General features: G+C 57.2%; 2 protein-coding genes across 5 annotated transcripts in view; one reads left to right on the top strand and one right to left on the bottom strand.

Moving 5' to 3' along the window:
* LOC128930292 (uncharacterized) overlaps positions 1–13,952 on the top strand; it is a 36,120-nt gene that overhangs the window by 17,401 nt on the left and 4,767 nt on the right. For 2 of the 4 annotated variants that reach the window (XM_078357979.1, XM_078357980.1), the window contains exon 1: positions 6,776–6,903. The exons of 1 other annotated variant lie outside the window; for it this stretch is intronic. In XM_078357979.1, the coding sequence (XP_078214105.1) occupies positions 6,896–6,903 (8 nt within the window). In that variant the 5' untranslated portion in view covers positions 6,776–6,895. Of the gene's footprint in view, positions 1–6,766; positions 6,904–13,952 lie in introns of those variants that run through there. One more of the 4 variants, XM_078357981.1, reaches the window with a different exon arrangement.
* On the bottom strand, positions 684–9,640 carry SNAI3 (snail family transcriptional repressor 3). The gene is made up of 3 exons (XM_002761255.5): positions 9,462–9,640; positions 4,314–4,934; positions 684–1,604 (listed from the first exon to the last, which is right to left on the bottom strand). The coding sequence occupies exons 1-3, from the start codon at positions 9,535–9,537 to the stop codon at positions 1,423–1,425; spliced, it is 879 nt and encodes a 292-aa protein (XP_002761301.1). The 5' UTR covers positions 9,538–9,640; the 3' UTR covers positions 684–1,422.

Here is a 13,952-nt window from a genome sequence, read left to right on the forward strand (position 1 = left end):
GAGGACCAGCCCAGTGGGCAGCTGCCTAGCAGCTCAGCGGTGAGAAGAGGCCACGCGTAAGAAAGAAATGTCATCACCCCACTGGACAATGGGAGCAGAACTCCAGGGAGGGGGTCTTGTGTGTAGGTAGCCTTGCGGATTTGGCAGTGTCTCAGCCCAGCACGTAGGTAGGTAAAGCTGCCTCAGGTACCATGGGTGGACAGAAGCGCAGACCCTCCGCAAGATGGCAGTGATCACGTCAGACCCTAGTAGCAGTTGAGGACTGCAGCAGGAGCCCCGAGTCCTCTCTTCTGACCAGGCAGCCAGGAGGACTTGCTGCCCCTGCACCTAGCCGCCCGCTGTCTGCCCAGCTTTGGTCTCCACCTAGTGCCCTAAGAGAGCCCTCTTCCTAGCCCAGGATAGAGCCTCTCAGCCTTTCCTCTGTGCCATGGGATGCTTTCCCGCCTCTGCGTGGTTTCTGCCCATAACAGTGCCCCTGCTCTCCAGATGGCAGCTTCCCCACCTCTCAGAAGAGTGTTTCACAGTGGCAGGCTCTGACCCAGAGTCTCCCACCTACTCAGTGTCTAAAGGGCCCAGGCAATCCCCGAATCCTGCTACCTTGAGGAATTTCTCAGAGTCCCACATCCTCCACAGAACCAGAGGATTGGGCAGTACTCAAAGCTTTGAAGAATGGAACAAGCAGGTGTGCAGAGACCTTTTATTACCCGACAGCTGTTCTTGCCTGGGAAGCTGAGTGCCCTGAGGCTCTGAGCAGGACAAATCCCAAAGGCACAGGTCCAGGGCATTCCACCCCATCCCAACGCACCCAGAACACCATTCCTGCTCCATCTTCAGGAGAGTCTAGTGAGGTGGGGAGGGCACGTGTGTGTACATGTGTGAGCGTGTGTGCACATGCGTGTAGGCGTGTGACACAGGACAGCTTGTCCAGACCCCACACCAAAGGCTGGTGGGGGCCAGCTGAGAGGTAGTTGCGCCTTCTGAGGATGGACCGCACAGCTGTGCTCACCACAAGTCAGAACTGTTCGTTTCTGCTGCCAGGGAACGAGGCAGCCTCTCGAGTCAGCAGGCGGCACTGCCAACCCATGCAGGTGACCACCCCCACAGGCTCTGACTCTCGGAAGGCAGACCCAGAGCCGTGACCACGATGCGGTGGAACCAGGGCTCTTGTTCTGATGAAAGTCTTCCCTGGGAGAGGAGTCTCCTCTGAGTGGGGCTCAGCGGAGTGGGCTGCGTGGGTGAGTGTTCTCCGCCCCAGTGGTCCCTGATGGACTTCTTTGGTTCTGATTGGACACAGATGTGGCAGATGCACCAGGTGTGAGGCTGAGCCCTGTCCTCCCAGACTCGAGGCTCCTCTGGCAGCAGGAGGGACGCCAGCTCTCAGGGTGAGGGCCATCCCTCCTACCTGCGCCAACCACGCGCCTCTCAGGGGCCCGGGCAGCAGCCAGACTCCTCGTGCCGTGCCAGGAGGGACATACGGGAGAAGGTCTTGGTGCAGCGCCGGCATTGGTACCTCTTGGTGTCAGAGTGCGTTTGCAGATGGGCCCGAAGGTTGGAACGGTCGGCAAAGGCCCTGCTGCAGTGCGAGCAGGCATAAGGCTTCTCCCCTGTGGGAGGAAGAAGGGGGTCAGTGAGTGGCCCTCGGGGTGGTGACACCACGGAAGGGGGCTTGAAGGCTACAGCGCCCACCCTGACCATCAGTGGATGATCCCATCCCTTCCCTACAAATGCTCACAGCCTGAGCACCCAAGGCTGAACTGTGTGGGGACGGGGTGGCACACCTGGGTGAGACCACACTGCCTGAAGCCCCTCCCAGGAGCACAGGCAGCCACAGGCGCTGGATCTGCCATTGTTGCTGCAAGAGCCCTCCTGGGGGCCTTGGCCACTGGGAGAGGACGGGGGAAGTCCTAGGGGCCTTGACCACTGGGAGAGGATGGGGGAAGTCCTAGGGGCCTTGGCCACTGGGAGAGGATGGGGGAAGTCCTAGGGGCCTTTGGCAGCCACTGGGAGAGGATGGTGGAAGTCCTGGGGGCCTTGGCCACTGGGAGAGGACGGGGGAAGTCCTAGGGGCCTTGGCCACTGGGAGAGGATGGGGGAAGTCCTAGGGGCCTCTGGCAGCCACTGGGAGAGGATGGTGGAAGTCCTGGGGACCTTGGCCACTGGGAGAGGACGGGGGAAGTCCTAGGGGCCTCTGGCAGCTGTTTCTGGCCACTGACAGGCAGGTGGAGGGGGGTGGCCCCCTCCAGCAGAATCCAGAGCAGGGGTGGAGACATGGTTCTTGAGGAGGCAGCTTTTAGGAACCACCTCCCATCAGGACAACAGGGGACCTAGACAAAGTCCTGTTGGGACCGTGGTCCAACACATATAAAGGGAAGGGTGACTGGGAATCATCTATTCAGTCCTGTAGCCCCATAGAGTCCTAAAAGACCACAGCCTGTAGCCCCTGAGGGGCCCAGAGCACCTGCATTCCTGCTGGTGGGACACTGGGCATGCTCCTGGCCAGGTCCTGCGGGACCTCCCACAATTCTCACTCCCAGGCTGAGGGCACCAAGCTCCAACAGGCTTCCACCTGGATGTGGCCTGGGGTCCTTTGGCCTGGAAAGCAGGTGTTTGGGAGGTGTTCTCATCAAAGGGTTGGGAAAACCATAATGGATTTCAGAGCCCTGGAAAAAGCCTTCCCTCTGGCCTATACCCAGGTGTGACTGAAGGTCCTAGTCACGAGAGTCATGACTTAAGGGCTAGGGAACCTCCAGTTAGGAAAAGTGTTAACTAGAGCTGGGTGCAGCTCACGCCTATAATCACAGCACTTTGGGAGGCTGAGACAGGTAGATCACAAGGTCAGGAGTTCAAGACCAGCCTGGCCAAGATGGGGAAACCCCGTCTCTACTAAAAATACAAAAATTAGCCAGGCATGTTGGCGGACACCTGTAATCCCAGCTACCCAGGAGGCTGAGGCAGAGAATCACTTGAACCCCAGAGGCAGAGGTTGCAGTGAGCTGAGATTGTGCCACTGCCCTCTAGCTTGGGCAACAAAACGAGACTCCATCTCAAAAGAAAAGAAGTGTGAACTAGTCGGGTGCAGTGGCTCACGCCTGTAATCCCAGCACTTTGGGAGGCCAGGGTGGGAAGAAAGATTGAGCCCAGGAGTTCAAGACCAGCCTGGGCAACACAGCAAGACCCCTGTGTCTACAAATAATTTAAAAATTGGCTGAGCATGGTGATGCACATCTGTGGTCCCAGCTACTCAGGTGGCTGCGGCAGGAGAATCACTTGAACCCGGGCAGTCAGAGCTCTAGCAAGCTGTGATCAAACCACTGCACTCAGCCTGAGCAACAGAGCCAGACCCCGTCTCAGCCCACAGAGAAAAGGGGGCCTCTGGGCCTGATGTGGAGACTGGAGCTGATTCCCGGAGCTCATTCTTCCTGAGCAACAGAGCCAGACCCCGTCTCAGCCCACAGAGAAAAGGGGGCCTCTGGGCCTGATGTGGAGACTGGAGCTGATTCCCGGAGCTCATTCTTCCTTTCTGTGTTTATTCTTTTTTTTTTTTTTTGAGACAGAGTTTCACTGTTGTTACCCAGGCTGGAGTGCAATGGCGCAATCTCGGCTCACCACAACCTCCGCCTCCTGGGTTCAAGCGATTCTCCTGCCTCAGCCTCCCGAGTACCTGGGATTACAGGTGTCCACCACCATGCCCAGCTAATTTCTGTATTTTTAGTAGAGATGGGATTTCACTATGTTGGCCAGGATGGTCTCGATCTCTTGACCTCGTGATCCACCCACCTCAGCCATCCAAAGTGCTGGGATTACAGGCTTGAGCCACCGTGCCCGGCCGTGTTTTGTTTTTTGTTTTGAGTTGGGGTCTCGCTCTGTTGCCCAGGCTGGAGTGTAGTGGCATGACCACAGCTCACTGCAGCCTCAGCCTCAGCCTCCTGGGCTTCTGTCATCCTCCTGCCTCAGCCTCCCAAGTGGCTGGGACTACCAGCACGTGCCACCACACTTAGCTAAGTTTCTATTTTTAGTAGAGATTGGGGTCTTGCTATGTTGGCCAGGCTGGTCCCGAACTCCTGGCCTGAAGTGATCCTCCCGCCTCAACCTCCCAGAATGCTGGGATTACAGGCATGGCTCCCACACTGGCCCCTCCTAACACCTGGATTTTGGACTTCTGGCCTCTGGTCTGTGGGACTTTGTATAGCAGGCCAGGGAGCAGATAAGTCAGGAGGCAGAGGCCAAATGTGAATCCAGTGCTAGTGTTTCTAAAATCACCCTCCTCCTTACCCCCAGCCCAGACCGTCCTTGCAGACCTTGGCCCGTCCTACCTGTGTGGGTGCGGACGTGGCCCTGCAGCAGCCAGGGCCTGGAGAAGGCCTTGCCGCAGATTGTGCAGGCGCAGGGCAGCGTGTGGGTGCGGATGTGCATCTTGAGGGCGCCCAGGCTGGTGTACTCCTTGTCGCAGTACCTGCAGGTGAACACGCGCCCTGCCTGCAGGTGGCAGTGCAGCTGCCGGTGCCGGGCCAGCCCGGCCGGCGTGTGGTAGGGCTTGTGGCAGTGGAAGCACTCAAAGACGCCTGGGGTTCGCGGCATCCGCTCAGCCCCAAGCAGTTTTTCTGGAGCCCCGTCCTGGTCTGGGCCCAGGATTGGGGACCACCGCGTGGGCAGCACCAGCAGTGGGGGCAGGTCGAGGTGATTCAGACTGTCTTTGAGGGGTACACTGGGGGCCCAGCTGCCCCGAGGGTCAACCCCACTGACTTCCAGAGCATCTGGTCCAGAGGCCCCCAGAGCTTCCTTGAGCTGTGGCAGGAGGGGCAGGGAGATGCAGGCGAAGGCCGAGGAGCGGTCCCAGGGCTGGGGAAGGTCAGCAGGCACAGAAGGGGCCTCCCTGTCTTGGGGGAGAAGGGGCACCACTAGCCCCCGACAGGCAGAGCAGGCGCCATCAATTTCTAGAAGGGTGGAGGGAGATAAATATAAAGATGAAGACCGAGTGCCCAGCACTTGGTGTTTTCCAATTCCGATCCATGAACCTGATATCCCAGCCTATCAGCAGCCCAGCAGCGCGGGAGGAGTGGCGGGGAGCCCGAGCGCAGACCCAGCTTGCAAAGGAGCTGACGCTGCTGTGCAGGGAAGTCACGGCGTGGCCAGGAGCGCAGGCATCTAGAACTAGAAGGCCCTGCGGTCTAGAGAGTGAATCTCACTTCCTCTTTAAACGCGAAGAAGAGAAACATCTCATGGGACCCCTGGGGTTCAGCAACATGAAACAGACCTCGTGGGACAAAGGAGGGCCCTTTAGGCCTCAGCTGGGTGGCACCTCCAATAAGCCCCCACCCACCTCTGGAGGGGCACCAGCCTGGCCCAGCATCCTCCAGGCGTCCACAAGGCAGCCGTAAGTCAGATCCTTGGCAGCAAGGTGCCGGCTGAGTGTAAAATCAGCCCCCTCACAACTCATCAGCTTCTAGTCACCCCTCAAGGCATCTCCTTTTGGGGATAATTAGGCAGAGAAGCCAGTGAGCTCAGAAGCCTCCCTGGCGCTGGCTCATGGCCACTCTGCTGCTCTCTTAACACAGCCGAGCCACATGGCTGGGGTGCTCTGACCCGGGCTTTCAGAATTACCCCTGGCTGGGCTCCTCCCTGGGATGGTGGTCCCTGTGTTTGGGGGCTGGCACCCCACACACCACGTGGTTCATCCATTCAAGGGAAGCAGCCCCCAGATAAACAGGTTAGTCTGCAGGTAAGAGTTAAATTAATTCTGGATTTCCCCAAGGCCAAACGCTCCCAACAGCCCTCAATCCTTTCTTACTCTGTATGTGTTAAAATAGATTTCTGGCTCTGTTTCTACCTCCACGCTGAGGCTTTGGGTAGAGAAAGACAACCCATAGAATAGGAGAAAATATTTGCAAGTCAGACTTCTGGTCAGGAATAGCATCTAGAACACTAGAACATATTAAGGATTTTGCACATCAACAATAAAAAGACATAATACAATTTTAATATGGGCAAGCGCCGGAGTGCAGTGGCACAATCTCGGCTCACAGTAACTTCCGCCTCCCGGGTTCAATCAATTCTCCTGTCTCAGCCTCCCAAGTAGCTGGGATTACAGGCATATGCCACCATGCCCGGCTAATTTTTTTTTTTTTTTTTGAGATGGAGTTTCGCTCTTGTTACCCAGGCTGGAGTGCAATGGCGCGATCTCGGCTCACCGCAACCTCCGCCTCCTGGGTTCAGGCAATTCTCCTGCTTCAGCCTCCCGAGTAGCTGGGATTACAGGCACACGCCACCATGCCCAGCTAATTTTTTGTATTTTTAGTAGAGATGGGGTTTCACTATGTTGACCAGGATGGTCTCGATCTCTTGACCTCGTGATCCACCCGCCTCAGCCTCCCAAAGTGCTGGGATTACAGGCGTGAGCCACTGCGCCCGGCCTTTTTTTTTTTTTTTTTTTTTTTTTGTATTTTTAGTAGAGACAAGGTTTCACCATGTTGATCAGGCTGGTCTTGAACTCCTGAACTCCTGACCTCATGATTCACTCAACTCAGCTTCCAAAGTGTTGGGATTATAGGCGTGAGCCACCGTGCCCAGCCTTTTTTTTTTTTTTTTTTTTGAGACAGTCTCTCACTTTCGCTCAGGCTGGAGTGCAGTGGCATGAACTCAGCTCATTGCAACCTGCAACCTCCACCTCCCAGGTTCAAATGATTCTGCTGCCTCAGACTCCTCAGTAGCTGGACTACAGTTGTGTGCCACCACGCCTGGCTAATTTTTTTTCTTTTTTTCGAGACAGAGTCTTTCGGTGTCACCCAGGCTGGAGTGCTGTGGCACTATCTCAGCTCACTGCAACCTCTGCCTCCCGGGTTCGAGTGATTCTCCTGCCTCAGCCTCCTGATAGCTGGGATGACAGGCGCCTGCCACCATGTCCAGGTAATTTTCATATTTTTCTTAGAGGTGGGGTTTTGCCACATTGGCCAGACTGGTCTCGAACTCCTAGCCTCAAGCGATCTGCCCACCTGGGCCTCCCAAAGTGCTGAGATTACAAGGCGTGAGCCACTGTGCCCCACCTGGGCAAGGGATTTGAATAGCTATTTTTCCAAAGGCGATACATAAATGGCCAATGAACATATGCAAAGATGCTCAACACCCTTATCCGCCAGGGAAGCACAAATTGCAACCACAGTGAGACGCTCACACCCAGTAGGACTGGAAAAATAGACCATCACAAGTGCTGTGAGGATAAGGGAAACGGAATTCAAAGCAACGTTTCCTGTCTGCTACTCCTTCCTGACTTGACCTCCTCCCACCCTCAGTTCTCCTAGTTACAGGGTCATCAGGTTTCTGCCCACCCAGAAGTGGGGCAATGACAGGGTAAGAGGGAACATCCAAGGGAATCCTGGGGAGACGGCACTGGGGAGCCCAGGGTTGCCCGGCTTCACTGGGGCCTCTGCAGGAGACAGTCACCGTTTCTTGTCTCCATCTCTAAGACTTGGCAACCTTTCTGGCTCCAGGCATCATCACAGAGCTGGGACCCTGTTTGTGGGCCCAGTGGCTGAGCCGAGAGGCAGACGGGCCAGGAGACAGCCTCTCCCAGTCAGGCTGACTGTGTGTTTCTGCTGGGATTTTGCACGATTTCCCCATAATCGCTGGGTTTACTTGCTTTTTTATTCCTTCTGCTGTCCAGATCCTGGGGAGGAGACTGTTTGGTTTTGTTTCCAGGTGGAGACTCACTCTGTCTCCCAGGCTGGAGACAGTGGCACGATCTCGGCTCACTGCAACCTCTGCCTCCCGGGTTGAAGCAATTGTCTTACCTCAGCCTCCCAAGTAGCTGGGATTACAGGCACCTGCCATTACACCTGGCTAACTTTTGTATTTCTAGTAGAGATGGGGTTTCTCCATGTTAGTCAGGCTGGTCTCGAACTCCTGACCTCAGATGTTCACCTCAGCCTCCCAAACTGCTGGAATTACAGGCGTGAGCCACTGTGCCCTGACAAAGAGACTGTTAAGTATCCTGCTGGCTTCAGGGGTTCCCTGGGGAGCCATAGGAGCCACTTATTTAAAAGGAGAGATTGAGGGGCCCCAAACCCCAGCACCTCAGATGTATCCTGGGGTAACATCTTGGCAGAAAGTCACCAGGGCCCCCTGGCTATTAGAAAGCCAGGTGGCTGGGGCTGCAGTGAGGAGAGGACCCGAGAGTGCTGTGGGGCAGCAAGGCTGCTCAGGACAGTCACCCTCTGGGCCCCGCTCAGCTACCCAGCCTGGCACACTCGGATGGTGAGGTGCGGTCGCTGTATGGCTGGACCTTCAGCTGCACTTTGAAACTTGGGACTACGACCCATGTAAATTCCGTTTTCCATCACGTCTGAACTCACGCACATCCACATCCACATAACAAGCCAGCGTCCTTCGCCTAGAGCACGGCACTCCAATAGTTTCTGTTCTATTTTATTTTATAGAATTGCTCGTTGTGACTCATGAAACTGATTTCAAAATGTACATTTTAAAAGCACAGTCCTAGCTGGCACCCCCTGGTGGCAGCCTGGGCCTCGAGGGGATCCAGGTGGGACCCTCCTGCCCCCAGCTCCAGTTCTGAGCTGGGATAAAGATCTGTTGGGGGTGTTTCTGGAGGCCCCAGCCTCAGCAGTGCTCTTCCTGCCCTCTCCCCCCAGCCGCAGAGCGTGAGTCCCGACTGCTGCGTCCACTGGGGCCCCTCAGTGGGCTTTGTCCCAAGAAGCTGCCAAGCCAGGTGAGGACTGCTCTGACTGCCCATGTGGCGGGCTGTCCTCTGAAGGACAGAGTCCTCTCCTGTAGTGTCCCTGTGTCTAGCAGGCAGTGGGAATGAGTGGACATCCTGATTGCTGAGCACGCATCTCCCCAGCCCAGCCAGTGTGTTGCAGCCCCTTAGCCCAGCCTGCCCAGGCAAGCCTGACAGCGTGAGCAAGAGGGCTTCTGGGGTGAGGGGAGGTTGGGGGAGGAGGCTCACCCGAACTGAGGCAGGAGGGGCAGTGCCTTTGCAGCAGGAAGAGCTCAGGGGTCCCCCTTCTTCCCATTCCCTGTGCTTACCACCCCTGGTCAGCATGCTCCACGGGTCCCTCAGCAGGGCAGTCCCAGACGGCCCTCCTTCCCTCCCACTACCCTGCAACGCCTCCCAAACCCGTGTGCCAGTAAGATGACCCCAGGGTCCCTTTCGCTGGGGCTGAAGTGGTGGGGACGGGAGGCCGTATATAAGAGGTGAATTCCAGGGAGACATGGAGGCTTAGAAAACTCCAAGAGCGGAGAGAATCCGCCCGCCCTGCCAGAGTTGGGGCTCAGTTCCTTAAGTGGAGGCGCCCGTGGGCCACCTACCTCCCTGGAGCCGCAGCCACCGCGCAGAAGTGCTGGCACCTTCTCCTCCCACCTGGGACAGATGTCCCCACACCCCCGGCTCCCAGGGGCCTCTCTCCCGCCCCGCAGGCTCTAGTCCCGTCAGGAGGTCGGGCAGCCAGTACCTCTCTGTGTCTCCAGCCGCCCGTAGTTGGGGACCCTGTGGCTGGAGTGCGTTTTCACCAGGAAGGAGCGCGGCATGGTCCCTCCCGGGCGGCGGGCCGGGGCGGGCCGGGGCGGGCCGGGGCGGGAGGGGCGAGCGCAGGTCGCGACTGCGGTGTCCGCGGGCCCGGCCGCCCGGCCCAGGCAGGTGCGGAAGGGGTCAGGCTTATTAGCATAGCGCGCCGCCTCCGCCAACCAGCGCCCGGTGCGAGCTGGGCGGGGCGGGGCAGCAGCCGCGGGCGCCACGCCCGGGACAGGTGCGCGGGCGGGGCGGGGCGGGGAGCGCGTGGCCGTCGGTGTCCTCCCCACGGGACTTCCCTGGCGCGCGCGCCGCCGAGTCACACACCGACCCCTCGGGCCTGGCCGCCCACTCGCCGTGAATTAAAGGGCAGAGTTCAAGGTTGAGTGGAAACCGAGCTGGGCTCCTGTCCACAGAGCGTGGAAGCGCCGGCCGAGCCCAGTCCTCGGGAACCCTTGCTGCGGCGGATGACGCCCTCCCCCCGGCCGCGCCTTCCCATCCCTTCTGCAAACCCACACGGCAGGATTCATGGGCAGAGCCCTGGAAGTCCAAAGCTGACCCGACTGACCAGCCCTAGTGGCGGCCCAGGGTTGGTGCCCTGGAACCCGCAGGGACCGGTGGCCTGGGGACAGTGGCCCTTTCTGGGTGGGCTGCAGTCTCTCAAGGCTCCGTCGCTGGAGACAGCCCTTTAGGAGTTTGCCTAGTGCCGCCAGAAAGCACTTTTTGGGGGGCAGGGGGGACTCAGGACTGGACCTGGAATTCTGGAATTCTGGAATTCCCAAGGGGTCAGAATGGTTATGGGAAGTTTAATAAAACTGGCAAATCACATGAATTCTGCAACAGCTGTAGAGTGACCTGGGCCAGCCATTTCCCACCTTTGTCAACCTGTAGAATCCTCTGTGCCATAAAGAGCTGGGAACCCTTGTGTCCAGTGTCTGGGTCCCTTTTGATGTTTCATAAAGTTGGGGGCCAGGTGGGGCATCTCTGGGCTGGGGTGAACATAGGCATGTCCACGTTGGTGCCGAAGGCCTGCCTCCCCACCGTGGCTTCCACCTAAGAGCTGGGTGCCCTTTGCCTTCTGTGGGCCAGGGGTGGGGAAGGTGGGGAGTGGTGAGTCCATGGAAGCACTGAGGGAGAGACATTGGAGAGGAGGGGCGTCCCACATCCCACGTCCAGGGTGTGAGAAGCTGGGGTAGTATCAGCCCCGCTTTGCCAGTGAAAAAACCAAGGGTCTGAGAGTGGGCTCAGCAGCTCACACCTGTGATCCGGCACTGTGGGAGGCTGACACAGAGGAATGCTTGAGCCCAGGAGTTTGAGAGCAGCCTGAAAAACAAGATGAGACCCCATCTCTACAAAAAGTTTTTTTTAACTAGCCAGAAGTGGCAATGCCCCTCTTCAGTCCCAGCTACTCAAGAGGCTAAGGAGGGAAGATGGCTTGTTGGACTAGCCTCCCGAAGGTGGAGGCTGCAGGGAGCTGTGATCACCCCACTGCACTCCAGTCTGGGCAACAGAAACAGACCCTGTCTCAAAAAATTAAAAAAAAAAAAAAAAAGAAAGAGAAAGAAAAAGAGAGGACCAAGGCTGTGAGAGGTTAGGACGCAGTGGGAGTGGGACCCAGCCCCACTCCAGCTTGTCTGCCACTTGGCAGGGGGGAGTGGAAGAACAGGTGGGGGCGACCCTGGAAGAAGGTTCCCGCCTCTCCCACAACCACGGCCTGGCACCACCCTGGCGGGAGTGTGGATTTCAGACACGTGCCTGCCTTCTGCTTGCTCACCTGTTCCTTGCCTTGAAAGGGTTCTATTTATAGCCTCCCTTCCTTCTCTCTCCCCCTCACAGACACAGATAATGCTTGCAGATACCTGAGCCAAGCCTCCACCCACACTGTCCCTCCCCGCCCACCTACCCATTGTGTGGCCATCCGCCAAGCCCCAGCAAGCTTATGTCCTAATCCAGCTAGAGCCTCGTGCTGTCCAGGGCAGCCGCAGCCTCCCCGTGGAGAGTGGCTGATCTTACCCTGGGAACGCCCCAGAGGGTTTGAGGCTTCAGAGCACCTTTGGGGTCAGGTACTAGGGCTCCCCCAGCAACTCTCCCAACCCCCGGCCAGGGACGCTTGAATCCATTTCAGACTCACTCCAGCTGTGACGTACAGGGCAGTGTCCAGGCTGGACCCAAGGAGGCCCCACAGAGGGAAACTTCAGCGTCTCCCTTCCCACGTGTGCTGCCTCGGGGACAGAGGGCAGCCGTCTCTATCCCTTCCTTGTCCTCTGGTCATCAGTGCTGGCTGCTTGGCTCTGGGGGTTAACCTTACGTGCCCCTGTGTGGGAAACCCCTGGCCTACAGCCTGTTAGACCCGCCCTCGCCCTCTTCCCTGGACATCCAGGGCCACCTCGGGATGATGACTTGTGGTGGGCCTGGCAGCCCGGCCCCTCCTATCTGCCTGCATCAGAAGCCCAACAGCAGTTTTCCAGCAGGGAGCCCACCCCAGGAACTGCCGATGGGGGCAAAAATGGTCACAGTTCCATTTATGTTGACGTTTTCATCCCATGCGTATGTCCTCCTGCTTTTCTGGTTTTCCGTGGATGTAAATACATAGTGCCTGGAGATGTGTATCCATCTGGGTATGCATCTCTGTCACCATTGACCTCGTTTTGCTTTTTAATTTTTTTTTTTTTGAGACAAAGTTTCGCTGTTGTTACCCAGGCTGGAGTGCAATGGCGCGATTTCAGCTCACGGCAACCTCCGCCTCCTGAGTTCAAGCAGTTCTCCTGCCTCAGCCTCCTGAGTAGCTGGGATTACAGGCACGTGCCACCATGCCCAGCTAATTTTTTGTATTTTTAGTAGAGATGGGGTTTCATCTTGTTGACCAGGATGGTCTCGATCTCTTGACCTCGTGATCCACCCGCCTTGGCCTCCCAAAGTGCTGGGATTACAGGCTTGAGCCACCGCGCTGGGCTAATTTTTCTTTTTAAAGACGGGCTTTCACCATGTTGGTCAGGCTGGTGTTGAACTCCCTACTACAGGTGATCTGCCCGCCTTGGCCTCCAAAGTGCTTGGTTACAGGCATGAGCCACCGCGCCCGGCCACTTAATTTAATTTTTTAAAAGATGGGATTTCACCATGTTGGCCAGGTTGGTCTCAAACTCCTGACCTCAGGTGATTAGCCCATCTTGGCCTCCCAAAGTGCTGGGATGACAGGTGTGAGCCTCCACACCCAGCCTTATTTGTTTTGAGAGGGAATCTCACTCTGTCACCCAGGCTGGAGTGCAGTGGAGTGATCTTGGTGATCTCAGCTCACTGCAACCCCCACCTCCTGAGTTCAAGTGATTCTCCTGCCTCAGCCCCCTGCGTAGCTGGGATTACAGGTGTGCACTACCACACCCAGAGATTTTTGTGGAGGCTTTTTTTTTTTTTTTTTTTTTTTTTGAGATAGAGTTTCGATCTGTTGCCAGGCTGGAGTGCAGTGGCACGATCTCAGCTCACTGCAACCTCTGCCTCCCTGGACCAAATGATTCTCCTGCCTCAGCCTCCCAAGTAGCTAGGATTACAGGTGCCTGCCACCACACCCAGCTATTTTTTTTTTTTTTGTATTTTTAGTAGAGATGGAGTTTCACCATGTTGGCCAGGCTGGTCTTGAGCTCCTGTCTCAGCCTCCCAAAGTGCTGGGATCACAGGTGTGAGCCAGTGCGCATTTTTTACTGATAAGACTTCATGACGCAAACCTCGGAAACCCTCACCTTGAATTGAACCGCAGCCCCTGAGAGCTAGACTGGGGTGGGGGCTCAGCTCTTGCTCCCCACACAATGCCCACCTGTGGTCAGGTGCATGCTGGGGGGTCAGCAGGGCTTGTTGAACTGGATGGAAGGGAAGCAGGAGCTTGCAGGCAGCCTGGCCTTTCTAGAGGCCCTGCCCCATGCCCTGGGGGCACTTAGGTCCTGCCTGTGTCTCGAGTGGAGACACACAGGTGAAGACCCAGGCCCCCAAAGGAGAGCCTGGCAGCTGGGCCTTGGTTGTCCCCACACTCAGAGACATGGCCCCTCCTGTGGGAGCAGAGGCAGTTCATGCAGGCCGAAGTCCCGACTCGGGACAACTCCATGCTGCCCAAGGTCATGGGCCCATGGAAGTGTGAACCCAATCTTGAAATCTCAATGTTCAGCCAGACCGGGAGCGGCTGTGTGCTTGGTCACCCTCCGGGAAGGGGACTCACCACTGTTTGCGGCTGCTCACACCCCCACTGAGGGCTGGACGGTCAGAGAGAGGATGGGTTTTGTTTTGTTTTTGAGTCAGACTCTTGCTCTGTCACCCAGGCTGGAGTGCAATGGTGCGATCTCGGCTCACCGCAACCTCTGCCTCCCGGGTTCAAGCAAGTCTCCTGCCTCAGCCTCCAGAGTAGCTGGGATTACAAGCGCCCGCCACCACAGCTGGCTAATTTTTGTAT

Source organism: Callithrix jacchus, chromosome 20, assembly GCF_049354715.1.
Source record: "Callithrix jacchus isolate 240 chromosome 20, calJac240_pri, whole genome shotgun sequence".
In the NCBI taxonomy this organism is placed as follows: domain Eukaryota; kingdom Metazoa; phylum Chordata; class Mammalia; order Primates; family Cebidae; genus Callithrix; species Callithrix jacchus.

Excerpts from the sequence above, each read along its gene's own strand:
- SNAI3 (XM_002761255.5), bottom strand. The coding sequence starts at position 9,537 with ATGCCGCGCTCCTTCCTGGTGAAAACGCACTCCAGCCACAGGGTCCCC. Across the intron at positions 4,935-9,461 it reads GCGGCTGGAGACACAGAGAG|AAATTGATGGCGCCTGCTCT; the intron begins GTACTGGCTGCC and ends CCACCCTTCTAG. Across the intron at positions 1,605-4,313 it reads CCACGTCCGCACCCACACAG|GGGAGAAGCCTTATGCCTGC; the intron begins GTAGGACGGGCC and ends TTCCTCCCACAG.